General features: G+C 25.8%; 3 protein-coding genes across 3 annotated transcripts; all 3 read left to right on the forward strand.

Annotated features, from left to right (window-relative positions):
- Positions 1 to 4132: 4132 nt before the first annotated feature.
- Positions 4133 to 4661, forward strand: OCT59_015498 (uncharacterized protein; the record flags this gene model as incomplete). The annotated part of the gene is made up of 2 exons (XM_025315552.2): positions 4133 to 4543; positions 4638 to 4661. The coding sequence occupies 2 exons, from the start codon at positions 4133 to 4135 to the stop codon at positions 4659 to 4661; spliced, it is 435 nt and encodes a 144-aa protein (XP_025182554.1).
- A 460-nt stretch (positions 4662 to 5121) lies between these two features.
- Positions 5122 to 6361, forward strand: OCT59_015499 (uncharacterized protein; the record flags this gene model as incomplete). Its single annotated transcript, XM_066140051.1, has 1 exon — positions 5122 to 6361. The coding sequence occupies exon 1, from the start codon at positions 5171 to 5173 to the stop codon at positions 6359 to 6361; it is 1191 nt and encodes a 396-aa protein (XP_066002868.1). The 5' UTR covers positions 5122 to 5170.
- A 4864-nt stretch (positions 6362 to 11225) lies between these two features.
- Positions 11226 to 17451, forward strand: OCT59_015500 (uncharacterized protein; the record flags this gene model as incomplete). Its single annotated transcript, XM_066140052.1, has 11 exons — positions 11226 to 11508; positions 11581 to 12342; positions 12429 to 12579; positions 12661 to 13729; positions 13818 to 14103; positions 14194 to 14322; positions 14392 to 15278; positions 15357 to 15381; positions 15475 to 15574; positions 15658 to 15969; positions 16044 to 17451. The coding sequence occupies 11 exons, from the start codon at positions 11226 to 11228 to the stop codon at positions 17449 to 17451; spliced, it is 5412 nt and encodes a 1803-aa protein (XP_066002869.1).
- Between the last annotated feature and the right edge of the window lie 2023 nt (positions 17452 to 19474).

The following is a 19474-nucleotide window of genomic DNA, read 5'->3' on the forward strand; positions in this document are numbered from 1 at the left end:
TTAACTTCCGCAGTCCATCTTACAAAAACAACAAATACCTAGATAGACTCCGGATGACAAAGGTAGTACTTGTCGAAAATCTTTATATCCTTCATATGTAATTGATTGACACTCATGATATCATTTGTCACTGCGGCTTTTGAGAGTGGCGCATTTCTAGCCACAATTTCATTCCAAGTCGAACGGTAAAAAAGATAGTCTTACCATATTTATCAATTACTTTACTACGGATATGCATAAATGAATATTTAATAATATTAACTATAACTATTGTTCAAAAAAACCCCCTTATGGATACCTAAAAAGTTTAAGCTTTGTGTAAACTTTTGTATTACAATAAATAAAATTTCCATAATTCCGATAATTCCGATGATGTTCTGAACAACCTTTTTTGATGTGACTAAACTGGAGTCAGTAGAAAATAATATACGTCATGTCACATTTTCGGAATTTTAAATAAAATTAAGAAGCTTCGATCGGATATTGAAAAAAAAGGCTGCATGGATGTTATTAGCTTGGCCATATTTGGGAAAGAACATTTTGACAGTTGTGACAATTATACAAAGTACGACAAATGACAGATGGCAAATGGACTACGCCATTTGAAATTAATTCTGGGACATTCCGGATTTTTTTTGTTTCTTTCAATTAAAAATCTTCAACCAATCAAAATAAACAACTAATGATTATTAGGCGAAGGCTTTACATAAGAGATGTGAGTACAAATATTAAAATGGAAACACTCCGTGATAAAAAATAAATCCGAAATCGAATCTCATCTGTATAAACAAATTTTTTTTTTTTTATTTTCTTCGTAAAGAAATTGTAATTTTTAAAATAATTTTTTATAATAGTACTATCCTATCCCTATATGAATAATATGAAAATATTCTTTCATATTCAAAGTTCAAACAGAAACTTTTTACAAACCAATCTGTTATTAAAAAAAAAAAATTTCGATTTCTTCAGATACATTATTGAATGCCAAAAAAAAAATTTTTAAATAATCTAAAACGGTAAACCTCTTTAACTAATTAGGGTTGGATCACTAGTCGATTAAAGTAATAACAAAAAAAAAAATTTTTTTAAATAATCTAAAACGGTAAACCTCCTTAACTAATTAGGGTTGGATCGGTTAAAGACCGATTATATAAAATTTTTTCATTTAATAAAAAGTTGACAAAATTACATATTATTAGTCAAATTTTCGTATTGAAATGTTTTATTTTTGTAATATTAAAAAAGTTTAAAATACGAGAAATAAAAATTTTTTTTTTTCGTACATGCAATTATTTTGTGTCACATGATCAGCATCAATTTGTTTCTTTTCTTCTTTTCAATAAAAGATTACAATAAAACAAAATAAATGATGCGACCTGCTGATCATACCGCTGTTATTCATGCATATTGTCATTTGTGATCATCATATTAATACTTTGAACTCTTTCATTTTTTCGTTATTCAATTACATTTAAAACTCCTTCATAAATTATCCTTTCATTATTTTACTCATCTCATTTTTTTTTTCAAATAATCTCTTTATTGAATACCCGTCCTTATGTAGATATAAATCATACAACTTAATCGCCCAAGTTGGTATTTATATTAAAAGGTGTTCCTGAAGCCTTGAGCTTCTAACTGTTTGAGTTCTTTCACTTTATCCACGTGGAAAAAAAATTCTTCGCTTCGCAAATTTAAAATGTGAATCAAATTTACATTTATTTTAAAGATTATATTTGATTTTTTAAATAACAAATCTACATAAACATATTTCATACATAAAATTCATGTTAACATGATTGTTCTGAAATTGATTTTGATTATAAAAACCATTTTTAAAAAATTCTATACACAGTATTTTAGTGAATTTAATAATTTTAATAATGATTTTAATAATGTTATTAATGTAAATATAATTATTAATATTAAATAAATTAAGTAATATCATAATAATATATACATATTCAGTATGGTCAGTATGTATGGTATACCGTACACAATATAGTTGATATTTTTATATGACGTAATAATTTTGTATTATGATAGTCCTCAACATTTTTACAAAATTTTTGGCTGATCTATGATTTTAGTCATCCAATTAGATTATGTATCATTAACTGAATAAATAATAAATTATGATTTTAAAATTTCTTTTAACATTTTTTATTTTATAACGAAAAAAAAAATTTTAACTAAATTACTAAAAAAATAAAAATAAAAATCAACGTGATTAGTTTTTGCTATCGCATGGTTCACGTTAATCGGTTAATTAAAATTTTTAGTGTAACCGATCAAAAATCACGATCAATCAATTGTTGCTTGAGCCATACGATATGATCTGTGTGCTTAGTCGACACAATCTTATTTTCTGTGTAACTACGAATATATAATCTTTCTCCTTATCCAGTTATTAAATATATGTATCCTCTAAACTTCTTAGTTTGTAATTCTTTTTCTTTGTAACTTATCAGAACTTATCCAATTATTATAAACTAGGAAACGTAAATTATGAGTCTTATGTAGGTAAAGTGATGAATTGCGTAGAATAATTGACAATTCTAGTCGGAAAATTCTGAATATTTTGATTAAGATTAATCAGGTGATACCATATTAAAGCATATTATTGTAATATCAAATTTGATAATTTATATTTAATAAAATACGTATATAAATAAGTAAATATATATGTAATGTATATACTATATATGTACAATATTTAATTTCTTAAACTTAATTTTTTATTTTAATAAAACATATATGAATATTCTACGTTAAAAATTTTATATTGAAAGAAATTTTGTAACGTTTACTTATATTTTAACCATATATAAAAAAACATATTTAAAGAAGTAATTTCTAGCATAATTTTTTCTTATTAAACAATTTAATCTTAATAATAAATTAATAATTATATCTCTTTTAAAATCTTTTTGAAAATAAAGAGAATTTATTATATATATCATTATCTAGTATAAAAATAAAAATATTGACTACATAATAGAAAAATAATATATAATAATTTTAATGAGAAAAGACGAACCAATTTTATTTGTTCATTAGGTTAGGGTTAAGGTTAGGTTAAATTATTTTCATTTAAATATCATTTTTAATAATGAAAATTTTATGTTTGCGTGAAATTATTTAGAAATGTTTTTTTTTTTGTTATTAAAATATTAAAATTTCAGAAACTAGAAAAAAAAATTATAATAATAAATTGTATAAATTACTATTAATTTTTTTCTTTTGAAATGAGTATATTAAAAATAATTCATTATTCCTCCAAAAAATTAATTTGTCGTGAAGGACGTAACCTAAAACCCATTGCTGAAAAAACTGATTCAAATATATCAACATATCCAATAAGTCAAATTGGAATTATAACGATGTCAATTTATAATGATAAAATTAATGAAATAACAAATTATTTCATAAAATATTTGAAATTCAACAATAAGTTATGGTAAAATCATCATGATACTGTATATTAATTATTAAATGATACTGTATATTGAATATGAAAAAAAAGTATGACCGATGTTACGATGTTTAAATATGTTTTAACGCAGAACGAAATGAGGAGATTATCACGTGTATGATACGCATGATAATCCTTATGTTTTGGTAAACAAAGACAAAAAATTCAAAAGTTATTGTCCGATGATCCGGAAAACAGTGTCCGATCATCCCTATTTTTTATGGTTTTTGTTCACTTATAAGTAAAACATATAATAACATTATTTTATATGCGCAGAAAGAGAATTAATATTTATCTTCTTGAAAGCATAAAAGGTAATTAATTATGTTTATTTATAGAACTTTTGTTATTCAACCGTCATTGAAATCTTATCGCTATTGTTATTCAACTGTCATTGAAAACTTATTGCTTTTGTTAAAAAAAAAATGTCCTTGTTGAAAAAATAGGAAAAAATATAATAAAATTTATATTTAATAAAAAATTTGCTTTTGTTTGTAAACTCCTTTTATTCGTTAAAAAGGAAAATTTGATGATAGCTTCGAAGTTATAAATAATCCCCCTTGGCGTTCATATTGTTCAAACAAAAAAAAATATTTTTTCCTAAAAATAATAATAATAATAATAAACAATAAATCATTTCACATATTCTCCTCAAAGATGGAAAACCAAAGCCCCTTTAAGGTTTATACCGCTATTGAAACTACCAACCTTGTTGATATTGGTAAATTAATTGGTCATAAAGGATGTAACCTAAAGCCCATTGCTACGAGAACTGGTACAAATATTCATGTGGACAAAAAAGAAAATGAAGAGCTAGTAATAATTAAAATTCAAGTTAAAGTAGAAAATGATTCATCTGACAAGAGGATTAAGGAAGCAAGTTATCAAATGATGCAATTAGTAGAAGATCTTACAAAAAAAGAAGAAAAAAAAGTTAGATTTTCGGATGACGATAATCATCAACATGTACCACCAAGAACACCACCAAGAAATCAGAGAGATTTTGATTCGAAGGAAAGAAGAAATAATTTTAATCAAGAAACCTCGTATGCAACAAATTCACGACAAGTAAGATATTTTAACAATATATAAATTTGTTAATATTTTTTTTTTTATTTGATAATTAAAATATTTTTTTGTCATTTTTCCGATTAATATTTAGCCACGAAACAGATATTACGATTAAATACAAAATACAAATTATCATTTATATATATATACAGTATATATATATTTTTTTTATTCATTTATTCATTTATATATATATATTATTTTTTTTAAAATTATAAATTTTTTTTTATCATATATGTATAATTTATCCAATTATAAAAAATTAGAAGATTAGTTATAGAATTAGGGCTGCCTTTAACAAATGTTTTCGTTTAACATACTCCTTCCCCCCTTTTTTTGCCTTCCCAAATATTCTCATGTTAAATTGTTTTTTTAATGTAATAACAATAAATAAAATATCTCCTTGGTCTTCTAAAATATAAATTTAAATAAATGTCTAGTAATTGTTGACGATCTCATGACGTAAGCTTGAACTTCTGGTTAATTTATTGTGCCGAAAGGCTTTTGGGGTCATGAGGTGTTACACGCGTTTTGTTTACGAATATGGAAATTAATTTCTTTATAAAAAAATCTTAAAAATATTCTTTCTCTCACACTTTCAACTCTTTCATTAAAAAAAAAAAAATGCAAAACTCCGAATATACAAAAAATTTATCTATTCCAATTCCTCAAAATATTTTAATTGGTAAATTAATTGGTCGTGAAGGACGTAATATAAAACCCATTGCAGAAAGAACTGGTACACACATTTACGTTGATACAAATAAAATTCCAGCACAAATTAAAATTTATGTTAACAATAAAAAAGAAATTCCTCCATTTGAAAATAGAATTAATGATGCAAGTAGTCAATTAAATGATTTGTTAAACAAAATTTCTCAACAAGAAAATAAAAAAGTTGATAAAATTAAAAAGAAAAAAGAACTTTCTTTATTTGAGAATAGAATTAATGATGCAAGTAATCAATTAAACGATTCAACAAAACAAATTTCTAAACAAGAAAATAAAAAAATTGATAAAATTAAAAAGAAAAAAGAAATTTCTTTATTTGAGAATAGAATTAATGATGCAAGTAATCAATTAAACGATTCAACAAAACAAATTTCTAAACAAGAAAATAAAAAAATTGATAAAATTAACAAGAAAAAAGAAATTTTTTTATTTGAGAATAGAATTAATGATGCAAGTAATCGATTAAACGATTCGACAAAACAAATTTCCAAACAAGGAATTGATAATATTAACAAGAAAAAAGAAGTTCTTCTATTTGAGAATAGAATTGGTCAATTAAACGATTTGATAAACGGATTTCCTAAACAAAAAAATAAAAAAATTGATAAAGATAAAAAAGGTAAAAAAAAGGAAAAGAAAAAAAAAGATAAAAAAGTTTTAAAAAAAGTAGAATTTGAAAGACCTTCAAAGGAAGTGGAATTTGAAAGAATTTCAAAGGAAGTACAACATAAATCTCAAGAGCTCAAGAAAACTTTGACGAAATTTGTGGATAATAAGGTTGCAAAAGTTGCAGATGTTGCGGTGGTTAATGATGATTTACCAGAAAAATTTTCAAGATTTTCAAAAAATTTCAAAAGAAAATGTAAAAATAAGCCTAAACATAAGAAAATGCCTGATGGGATGTGTTGGAATGGGGTTGACTGTAGAAGAAAATTTTGTCAATTTGAACATCCATCTGTTCGTCAATATTATAATCGTTATTTAATATTAAGATACAAGAAAGAAATTTATTCAAGAAAACATAAAAGAGATTTTAAAAAAGAATCTAGACTTTACATAAAAAATTATAAAATAGAGGATTAAGAAGAAAATTTCAAGATAAAACAATGGTAAGTTACATATTATATATTGACTTACGGAGTCGTATTATGTATATATACTAATAATAATAATTACTTAATTCCTTCTCATCTAAATTTGCAGTAGTCGAATACATATTGAACTTGAAATTCCCTTTTGTACCTTTTTTTTAGTGAATGGGACAACTCCTATTGTGGTGTCAAATGTATATATTAAATGTCACTTATTTATTATCTTAACTTGTATTTAAATTGATAAATTTGTAAATAAAGCATATATTATATATCAAATACTTACGTTAAACACGTAGTTAATATCCACTGAACTTTTTAATTCTTTTCAAAAAGTATCAGAGACTTTAAATTATAGTTATATCACCTCATAGGCTGTTCTCATTTAATATTGCATACCACTCAAGATCATGAATAATTTCTAATTTTATTTTTTTCAAAAAAAATTAACGTGCTATTTTCATACACAACCAATATTTTATCCTACTGGCGGTCTACCAAAATCGTTTTTTAAATTTTTAACTAAAATTTAGTATATTAGATTATAAATAAAAGTATAATTATATATTATTGGTTTGATGGGACCGTTCATGCAATTTTATAATAAACCCCCATTATTATTTCATTGGTTGATCGACAAGGATTTTGATTGGCTAAATCAAATTTCATAAGTAACAACTTCGTAACGCCAATCTTGGAGATTCACAAAAAAAACTTCAGAAGAAATGATCGTCTCTTCATATTTCAATCTTGTAACACGTAAGTCTTTAATGTGGCTTAATATGACCCATCGTGATTTACATATAGCATCTATAAATTAGAAGGGATGGTTAGCTTTTGCTAAGTACTCAAAAATTTCATCCCGCTATCTGGTAGGTGACGTGAGGCAGTATCCCTCTAAAGTATCGAGTAACATAACGAAGTAGTTCGGATCTTCTTCCTATATATTAGTGTCGATATTTTCACCGTCCGTTCCTGAAAACTGCACAATAAAAGGTATAGCTACAAGTATCTGTTTGAAAGAACTTACAAAAACACAGCTTTAGGTTATTGTGTCCTTTCACTGACATCTCTCCTGGACACACAAAGATTTGTTATCATCCAGAAATTCTGAAAACAGAGAAGGACGTTCACAGTAAAACTGTGGCCACGAAGTGCTTCCAGTTCTCTGAATCCAAAAGTCCTCAATGAGAACAAATCAATGCATGAAAGAAGTTGAGGAAGGCACATAACTATTCCTGATTGCGGAATAGTAGACCTCAACACTGAGAAGATCTGATCCGTATCTCTCAGCCAGGTCCGTCAGTTAACAGAGTTATCATAGATAGACCTGCCAGACTCACAAGGTTGCCGTAACTTCCTTGATCATTGCATCCACTTGTTCACCTTCACCAGAAACGAGGGAAATGGTTTAACATACCTTTAATATTGAAATTTGAAACCCAAGTATTGATTTCGCAAATGCACCTTAAGAAGAAAAAAGAAGACAGTAAAAAAAGGTGAAGACCGAAAGAAAGAAAAAACTGAAAATGAAAGACTAAAAAAAAGAGTGGGAAGTCCAAAAAAGAAAGACTGAAAAAAACGTAAAGTCCTAAAAAGACAAAAAAAAAGATCTAGAAAAAAAGAAGATGGTGTCTTAAAAAAAGTGAAGACCGAAAGAAAGAAAACCGAAAATGAAAGACCAAAAAAAAGAGGGAGAAGTTCAAAAAAGAAAGACTGAAAAAAACGTAAAGTCCTAAAAAGACAAAAAAAAAGATCTAGAAAAAAAGAAGATGGTGTCTTAAAAAAAGTGAAGACCGAAAGAAAGAAAACCGAAAATGAAAGACCAAAAAAAAGAGGGAGAAGTCCAAAAAAGAAAGACTGAAAAAAACGTAAAGTCCTAAAAAGACAAAAAAAAAAGATCTAGAAAAAAAGAAGATGGTGTCTTAAAAAAAGTGAAGACCGAAAGAAAGAAAACCGAAAATGAAAGACCAAAAAAAAGAGGGAGAAGTTCTAAAAAGAAAGACTGAAAAAAACGTAAAGTCCTAAAAAGACAAAAAAAAAGACCTAGAATAAAAGAAGATGGTGTCTTAAAAAAAGTGAAGACCGAAAGAAAGAAAAGACGAAAATGAAAGACCAAAAAAAAGAGGGAGAGGTCCTAAAAGACCGAAAATAAAGTGAAGTTTTAGACAAAAAAAAGACCTAGAAAAAAAGAAGATGGTGTCTTAAAGTGTAAGACCGAAAGAAAGAAAAAACCGAAAATGAAAGACAAAAAGAAGGAGAAGTCCTAAAAAGAAAGACCGAAAAAAAGTGAAGTCTAAAAAGAAAAGACAAAAAAAAAGAAAAGAGGAAGTAGGGTCTTTTATATAAATCAGAATGACTCATAACTTATTTGGAATGACTCAGATTTTCCTGAAACGCGAAAAACAAATCTGATTAATAAGCTCAATAAGCTCAGAAGCTCAGATTACGTGTAAATCACATGATTATCTGTCTCGATCACAATACTTACGAGCAGATATTGTTTATTGTTATTTTTATATAATACGAAATAAAATACATTCATTTAAAATAAAAAAAATGATATAAGTATCTGTAATAAACGGGTTTTCATATTCTTCGGAATTTCGGAATTTCAAAAATAAAAAAAAAAATAAATTGTGATTGTTGTGATTGTTCAATAACAATAATAACAATATAATAATAACGATACTTTGCCCGCAGTCAACCTAATCAAAATAATATAAATAATATAAGAAGGACAGTAGACGAACCATGAAATATTTTTTATGAGAAGATTATTATCCTGAAATTTCACTAGTAATATCACATTATTTAAAATTTCAAAAAAAAACTACGTCTTCTTAATTTGTTATAATAATAATTAAATCATACAATCAAAATTTATTCAATAAAAATTAAACGTGATTTAACAATCATATCTAATATAAACTAGAAGACGAACGCACGTATCTCGATATGAAATTTTGAAAAAATTATTACTCATTGTATTCGTGGAATACACTTCAATATATACCTTTGAATTTTTATTATATAAATAAAATAATAAATTGTCTCTACACGCAGGTAAGTTGCTATCTCGTAAAGCTACTTACTAATCACAATCATTATGAATTAATATGTTTTTTGAATATTATTGAATATATTATAACATGAAATGGATAAAATAATATTACTAAACTTCTGGAATTTAGGATGAAAGTCAAGTTAATATGAATATAAGAATTTAGGTGCTGAAGATATTGAACAGGAAAGTTGATTGGTTTCTTTCGAATCACATGACATCTTTCAAAGCAAGTCATTGCCAGAAATGACGTAGAGTTCAGATCATGATAATGTTACACATTTCCATTTTGGACATTTGTAATTAATATAATTCTGACCAGAATTATACTTTCTTAGAACTTTAAATGACGTCATCCCCAAGAAATCCAAGACCAGAAGGGATAATGAAGGAATCCAAGGGAAACATTAACGTTAAGACGAAAATGGAAAAGAAATTTTATTTAACTTTATTCTTAAATCGGAAAAAAATATATATGATAAAGAAAATAGGATAGGTCAAAAGGCAAGAATAAAGGCTGGTATGTGGTGTAAAGGAGAATGTAAAAAACGGGGAACGATTTGGAATTTTGGATTATTGGATACTAAGAATTAATCTTCTGAGTTGGTGGTTTTGAAAAGCGTATAAGTATACTTTGCATGTATTGAAATCTTATTTTGAATTATTTGTATCCTTCAGTTTCATAAATCAATAAAGGCGTGCATGCATGAAATAAAAATATTCTCTTTCTCAATTCTAAACTAACGATTGAGATACTATTTTTAAGGAACAAGAATTTTTTTTTAAAGATAATCATGTAACACAACGGTTTGTCCTTGAAAAAAATCTTTTCAAAAAAAAAAAAAAAAAATATTGCATTTTTATTAATTTCTTTTCATTTTATTTTATTTTATTTTAGAAATTGTAAATACATACTAACATATGGAGAAAAAAAAATATGAATAATAAATTATTTATCTTTATTTTATCTATTGTTCATTTTGTTTGGTTCCTGGCACATAATAACTCCAAATTGGAATGAATTTGCATCATTTGTATCCGAAAACCGAAGATAAATTTTCTCATTTTATTTCACGCTAATAGAATAATAGAATTTAGCGTAAAACAACATAATGTTCACAATCAGATGGTGATCCAAAACTTTAAATAGGAAGGTAATTAAATATTTCCTTTTACGAATTCATTGTAAGATAGTACATAATGAGGCATAATGCTGGCTCACAAGTTTTATGTTACATAAGCTAAACCTAATACTGTCTACAGAATGAATTGAATGAACTTATATATGTTAATTAAAACGAAAAACAGAAAAAAATCTTTTCAATAAAAAAGTAAATAAACAATAATAAATAAATTAACCAAATATTAATTTACTATTCAATTAGTAAGCTAGTATGGAAGCTAAATTCTCATTTTATTCCAGGTTATAATATACTGTAATGTTCAGCTTAAAAAGCTTAACGTTAATATTTACATGATATTATACACCGATCGTTTCGTTATAAAATGGTGTTTCAAACTTTAACATTTAGATATACAGTATATCAATTTATTTTGTAGATCGTAATTGGTATGACAAAATTTGTGAACTGGTATAATGTTCATAAAGGGAATATCAAATATGTAATTACTTTCATTTACTTTCCTAATTTAACGAGTTAACATGTTGTAATACCAAATTTGTTCCCTACAAAAAAAAAATTTTCGATGAAAAAAAAGATAAAATATGTATTTATAAGGACTCTCACCTCAATTTTTCTCAATTTATATTCACGAATCAAAAAAAAAGAAAATGGCTAATGAAAATATTTATACTAGATATTTATTTGTAGATAATCCTGATACTAGGAAATCAATAGATCGTGATCAAGAAGTCATAATTTTTAAACATGAAGATAAAAATCTTGGCGACACTTTTACTAAACCGTATAATAAATACAAGAAAGCAAGTTCGATTAAAAGCAAAAACGTTTCGCAATCATACGACTCAAGCACCGATAGTGGTACTAATGAAAAGAAAGATTATCATATCGCAATAAGTCAGGATGGGAGATTTGTTGCTACATTTGATGCAGGTAATTTCATTATTTCATATTAGCTGTTACAAAATTAAAAATTTTTAACGTTAATTCTTTCTTTTGAATTAGCAAACCTTCGGATTAAAATATTGGAGAAAACTGATCATAACGAATCCGATGAAATTAACAAAATGATTATACATTTTGAAATAAAAAATGATTTTACTATTTGTAAATGTTTTGATGGAAGCAACGACCAAAAAAAAGATGAAATAATTAATATTGATGAATATACCAACGTTGTTTCTTCAAATAATGACGAAGTCAAAAAAACCATATTGAGTAACAGATGGTCTTTAGACATATCTAATGTTTGCAAGAACGATAATAAGTACTTTATTTTTGTTGCCGTATCTAATATAAATGATGAGGATATGAAGAGTAAAACAGAAGAAAGAAAGATAGATGATGAGGATATGAGGAAAAAAGAAACTAGGACCACCATCTACCGCGTTGGACTAGAAATTAAAAAAGGAAATCATTATGGTTTTACTAGTAAGACTGATTTCCATCATATTTATGGTATTTCAGGAATATGTAAATTTATACATGTGTCCAAAAGCAATAATGAAGTTCCTAGTTCAGAAAATAACAAAGAAGGTTTTACTTTAAGAAGATTCATAATATTGAATTTCAGTGGTATATATAGTTTTAAATGTAAAGATAATTTTAGTTTATATAAAAAATTTGGTTATCCGCAATGTATCGATCGTGAACTAAAGGCATTAGATTCTTCAGAAATATCTGATTGCATAAACCTAATTTCATCTTGTATTTATACTAAATATTTTCTGGTTGAAAATTACAAAGATAACGTACAATTACTTGAAGGTAATAATTATATTTTAAAATTTATAAATCTGTCATTACATTATACACAATAAAATTATATATATATATTTTTTTAATTTTTCTAGTTTACAACCTAGGAAAAATGAAATTGGATAATATTACAATAAGGGTCGAAAATAGTCAGGATAAACTTACAAGAAAGTATAATAGAAATAATTTCTCGATCAGTAAGAACAAGCAATTACTCTGCTTTACACGAGGGCTTCAATCTGTCAAGTGAGTAATTCATGTCTATTACACATTAAACCTCGTATAAAAGTATCAAATAACTAAAATTTAATATGTTTATTTCTTAAGGTTATACTTTATGGAAAATGGTTTGGAAGCCACATCAAAGAAATTTGATGGAATTGAAAAAATTCACTTATTAGAATTCATTGAAGAAGATAAAAAACTAGTTGTAGTAGGTAGTAGCTCAAAAGGGGAAAAACTGAAAATCATAATCTGGGACATGTACAATAATTTTAGAGATTTTGAAACAACGATGGAATTTGATTTTCTTAAGAAAGATCTTGAGAAAGATAATCTTGATAATCTTGCTACTCTTGCTACTCGTCTAGCCAGAACTTCAGGAAATATTTTCCAAATCGATAATGATGGAAAAGTTTCATCAGTCCTTAAAGAGGTTAAAAAAAAAGAGGAAGAAGAGAAAAGGGATATAAAGGAAACATTAAATATGGCTATAAGTCCAGAAAATGAATTACATAAAAAATATGGTAAAAAATCAAATAGACAACCAGATATTAGTCACATTGTACATTACGAGAAAAATGTTAATTTCGAACCAATAGTTACCGACAAAGAACCATGGGTGTTAAGAGATTACGAAAGAAATTCTTATTGCCTTTATCATAACAAAAAAGGGACGGAAGTAGAAACTTTACAACTTATTGTCGGCAGGTCCACTGTTCAAATTTGGCATCAAATCCAAGATGGTAATAAAAACAAAGATAGTCTTCCTAACGAAGGAAAACCATTTCTTGAATACATATGGACAAATGGTATTCCAGAGGATAAAGAAAATAAAGAAACAAGTTTACACGTTGAAAAGTTAAAACTCTACGTAGTGAATGGTAGATTTTTAGGTTTTTATTTGAAAGTTCATTGGAATTACATAGAAGAAAATAAAGAGAATGTAAAAGAGGTAAATGAGAAAGATATTAAAGAAACAACAAAGAATGATCATATAAGTGAAGAAACAGAAAAAGAAAAAAGCGAAGACATGAAAAGTGAACCTCCTGAAACTCGTGAAATTCGGTGGCGAGTTGATACTGATAAAGCTGATGCAATTAGACATGCGTGTAAAGCATTGGAATTTATCAATAAACGCAAGAAAAATCTTGTAAATTACACTAAAGAACATCTCGTAAGTGTTTACTATTTATTTTACGAATTCGATATATTTCTTAACAAAAAACTGGATTAACATATTTTCCTACTATTTTTTAACGAAGTGTGAGGAAATGGTTGCATATATTAATCGTATAATATGGAGATTTATCAAATACAAGCCTGATGACTTTAGATTGCTAGATGTTCAACGCAATGTTATGAAAAATTTGATTCTTGGTGATTGTGATCATTTGATAAAATTTATATTATTTGGAAATGATGATGACGTTAATAAAGCCAATAAATTACATATACCGAGAAAAACATTTTGGAAAAAGAAGGAGATTAAAATTCACGACACCAAAGAGCATGAAATAGAGAATGTTTTGGAATTAGCAATCTATCATTGTATAGGCAAGTATTGATTAATTAATAATTTTTAAGCATTATATATCATTAAGCGGATTAATTAATTATTTTTTTATTTTTACAATTTAGGTCGTGAAATTAAAGGTACCATTATTGTTGCTTACCTTTTGGAATATTATTCTAGACATGCAACAGATTATGCAGGTTGGATGAGTACCGTTTCTAAGACGCTTCCTCTATTATTTAAATACAATTATGGTTTGTTATTTTAATTCTTTTAAGATTTGGAAAGGATTCGATATTTACATGTAATTTTTTTATTTATAGATGATTATATCAGAAAATTGTTTCGTAAAGAATGCTTTGCAAATCAAAATTACCTTTCAATACAAAAACACAATATTATTATTCCAGTAAAATATCAAGAAAGGAATAGTCATCATGGAATTAAATTTAGAGCGTTTGAAATCAATTTACCTTCTAACAAAATTAAATGGTACAGTATGATTTGGGAAACATACAAATCTATTACGAATACAATATATGAAAAATTAGAAGACTTGGTCAATAAAGATGTTGAAAAGCCACCATTAGCTTTACGAGTAGTTCCACTTCCTGAATTTACTATAAATAATCGTGCTTCACAACAGAATAAACCAGGGAGAGGTTATTTTATTTTAAATCTTTTTTTGTCCTTATTCATACCACGATGGTACAGCATTAGTTGGAAAGAAAAGAATAAGTTGAGCCCTTTCGCTAGAGTAATTTATTATGAAAACAATGACGATATTTATGACAATCCAGCAACTGAAGCAATTATAGACTTTCGTTGGAAAAGAGCAAGAACTTTCTTTTTCTCACTCTTTCTTCGATTCCTTATCTATGTCTTTTGTTTTGGATTAATCAGTTGGGCATATTTGGACAATAGCATTATTATAAATGTAAATTTTTTATTTACATTGATTGTTATATATTATTATTTAGCAACTTATTTACTCATTACTGAAATTATACAATTCATGTATGAATGGAAAAGATATATTAGTGATATATATAACTTTTTTGATATATTTTCAATTATATTTCCTGTGATAGTAATATCAAACATGGTTAGAGATTTTCGCTTTGAAAATGGCTTCGGAAGTGTTGAAACAATTGATTCTGAATTAAAAGTGATGATATCTTTTTCAGCTTTTTTTCTTTGGATTGAAGTGGTTAGTTTTTTGTACAGCAATTTGCGTTTAAATTAACAAATATAATTTTAACTGTTAATAAATTTATAATTTTTATAGATTTCGTATCTCCGCTTAATACCAAGTACAGTACATTATATATAAATTGACTTTCTTTACGGAAATAAGTGATTGACTATTAATTACCATTTGTTATCATTATTTTTTTTCTTGTTAGATATCGCCATTTATATTTACTATATTATAATAATCATCAAAACCGTATTTCCATTTATTTTATTTAACGCCATCATGATAATTGCATTTGCACATATAATGTAATACCTTTGAAATTTTTTTTATAATTTTAAATTTTTATTTATTATAAATATAAAATAACTAAAATTTTATTTATACATAGGTTTATTCTGCTTTACGATCCTAATACGGAGATCATTAAAACTAAAGATTCAACATTTAGTGGAACTGCTACGAATCCCGTAAATGGCCAAGAACTTATGAATGTCACAATGAAAGCTGATTTTGATCCTACAGATCGGAATGATAATCCATTTGCATATTTTTCTACATCAATAATTTCTGCATATTATTGGCTTAGCGGTGATTTTGTTCAGAGAGACTCATTTGATTTTTGGGCTGTTGAAGTGTTTACCTTTATCGCCAGTGTCCTTTTAGTAACTATTTTACAAAATATGTTGATCGCTTTTATGAGGTAAAGGCTTGTACCAATATTAATTTATTAGAATTTGATAAATTTTATTTTTTTAACTTAATATTTATTTTTAGTGGTGTGTACGAGACAGCAACTACTAAAGGCAGACAAGCATTATTAAGATTTAGAGCAAATCAAATTGCAAATTATGAAGCATTAAATCAAGTTCATTATCCACATATTAAATCTGATCCAAAATATATTTATTATATTGGTCGATCAAAACATTTTGAAACTTGGTATGAGAGTAGAAAAGACGATGGTCCTATTTTTAGTGATTTTGAAAAAAAATCCACTTTTTCAAAATTTGTTTTTGAAGAAAAGGATTATGATGAATTTTCAATTTGGAAATATAATATCGATATTGATTCTGAACGTGAAATTGAAAAGTTCAAAATAATGAAGAAGAGTTTAGATGAATATATAGAAAATTTAACGAAAATTTTTGATCAAAAACATGATGAGAAATATGATGACGATATTGAAAAGTTAAAAACAATGAAGAAGGATTTAAATGATAATATCAATAATTTGATAATATATTTTGAGGATCAAAAAAATGATAAGGAAAATGTTGATATTGATGAAATTAATGAGTTCAAAACAATAAAAATTAGGTTAGATCATGATATCGAATATTTGATAAAATATTTTGATCAAAAAAGTGATAAAAATGGGGATATTAATAATAAAATTAAAGAATTCAAAACAAAAAAGAATATTTTATTTGATAATATCGAGAAGTTGATAATACTTTTTAAAGAAAATAAGAATATTGACGAAAAGTTCAAGAGGTTAAATGATAATATCGATAATTCGATAGAATATTTTAAAGATCAAAGAAATGATAAGAAAATTGATGATGTCAAAATCGAAGAGTTCAAAACAATGAAGAAGAGTTTAAATGTTAATATCGATGGTTTGATAAAATATTTTGAAGATCAAAAAAATAAGAATGGCAATATCGATATTGAAAATTTCGAAACAATGAACAACAGTTTTGAAACAATAAACAACAGATTCACAAATTTGATAAAATGTTTTGAAACAATAAAGAACAGTTTCGCAAATTTGATAAAATATTTTGAAAATCAAAACAATAGAAAAAATGATGATATCGATATTAAAAAAGAAATTGAAGATATCGATATTAAAAAAGAAATTGAAAATTTTAAAACAATTGATATCGATATTAATAAAGAAATTGAAGATTTCAAAACAATGAACAACAGCTTAAATTATGATATCGAAAAATTATTATATTTTGAAGATCAAAAAATTAAGAAAAATGAAAATGTAATTGAAACAAAGGAGAGTTTAAATAATAATATCGACAAATTGATAGAAAATCTTGATAAGAAGAATTTAAATAATAATATCGAAAAGTTGATAAATAATTTTGAAGCTCGAAAAAATGATAATGATGACGATAATATCGATATTGATAAGAAAATTGAAATATTGAGGGCTATAAAATATTAATACTATATATTTCATTAGTCTTTTATTTTATATATTATTATATATCCTGTATTTTCTATGTAGCTAAATTTAATCTTTTTATTTTTTTTTTGCAATTTAAATTTCATAAGGTTATTAGAACAAAATATTATAATTATTATTTGCTAGCAATAGTATAGTAACTTATGAGTGAATGTCTGCGCTTTTACTTTAGAACGATCAAACTGCGGAATTTTCTTTTCGTGAGTTTCCTTGCCGGAACTAATTAATAATTGATTATTTATTTTTTTATTAACATATTTATTTATATTGTGTTTAATGGCTTATTCCATTTGAATATTTAATAATCCGTCGTAATACCACCCTTAAAATTTTGAATTTTTTTTTCGTGTATTATCACAATTGCTGCGCTATAAATTTTTCGTAAAATATATTCCACGTGACTAATTAAACGTGATGATAAATATTGTATTATTAAGAAAAATTTCTACTGCAATTCTGCAAACGAATTGAAATAAATTAGCCGATCAAATCAATTACAACAAATCTAAAATATTGAATTATAAAATTTCTTAAAGACCAAATTTACACCTATCGGTGAAGGTAACAAGAAACTTATTTAAAGAAAATCGTAATATAAAATAATTGTAATTTTAAGCAGTAAATTCATTGACCAAATCATGTAAATTTTATGCTCAAATTATGTAAATTCTGTGACCAAATCAATGTAAATTCAGCGTAAATTCCATGATCAAATCATGCGTTTTTGTGTGCATTTTCCTGTATCCCTATATAGACACGTTATTTCTAAGGAAAAAAATTGTATAACTTATTAAAATGTATCCAATGTTTTTATAGGATCTAATTATAATAAAATTTTACTATTCAATATTATTTAAAGCTCCCTGCTATGTTTAATGTTTACTTGTTATTTTAGAAAAATTTTTTTTTTTGCCATTTTAAAATGTGGATTTTTTTCTGTTTAACTTTTTTTTTTTACTAATATTTTTTTTTTAATTTTCTTTTCATCTTTATGATCAGACCCATGGATCGGGAGTTGCACTTACTGCTGCGGTGCCTTAGTGAGCGCTGACTATAATTAAAATAATAAAATTATTAATATATTAAATCAAGTGATTCAAATAAAATCATGACTAATTTTTATATTCTCTTTTTTTTTTTATTTTTTTTAAAAAATTAATAAAATAAAATTAGTTGGATTTGCTAATTGTCTGAAACGACTGAACGAAGTGTAGAACTTTATACTATTTATTTTATTTAAAATTTTAATGAAAGAAGTCTTATTCTTTAATATTTAATAAACATTATTCTTTTTAATATTTTTAAATATGTAAAAACAACCGCTGTTTTTAATAATAAAGTTTCTTAAAATATTTAAATTTTATAATAAAACGGAGTATGTGGTAAAGGAAACAAGATAATGAAAATTCAAAGAGGAATGAAGAAGTGAATCAGTAGAAGGACGAAGAAGAAGCCATTATGAAAGAAAACAAAGGTGATGACAGTGATATTTTTGCAGGAGTATACAGAGGTTCAAATAAAAAGAAGGAAGTATCGGTAGTAAAAGAGTAAGTTAAAAATACAAATATATAGACTAGTTAACATAAATTAGTTACCGAAAAACTTTTTATATCTTTGAAGTTTAGGTAATTATTATATGCATTTGTATTACATGTACAAGTGTAGGAGAACGGGAACCATTGGAATGTCCGAAGCGCTGATGGATCGTAAGTAGCACAGACGACAAAGTAAATTTAAACGTATTACAGAACGTACACAGAGTGTACACGGCGCGGACGAGTGGCAATACAAAAAACGTGTTAGCACGACAATAAAAATGACTGTGGATTACGCGTGCGTACCTTGCATAAAGAGAGTCTAGCTGTAAATGTGTCCTCAGGACTTCAAACAGATGGTGGTACAGTATCATACGTCATCATTATATAATGTGTTTGAAGTACAAACGCGTTGTTTAAATACTTATCGTGCCAATAATACTTATTTGGTAATACATCGGAATGTT

This window comes from Rhizophagus irregularis, chromosome 23 (genome assembly GCF_026210795.1).
Source record: "Rhizophagus irregularis chromosome 23, complete sequence".
Taxonomy (NCBI): domain Eukaryota; kingdom Fungi; phylum Glomeromycota; class Glomeromycetes; order Glomerales; family Glomeraceae; genus Rhizophagus; species Rhizophagus irregularis.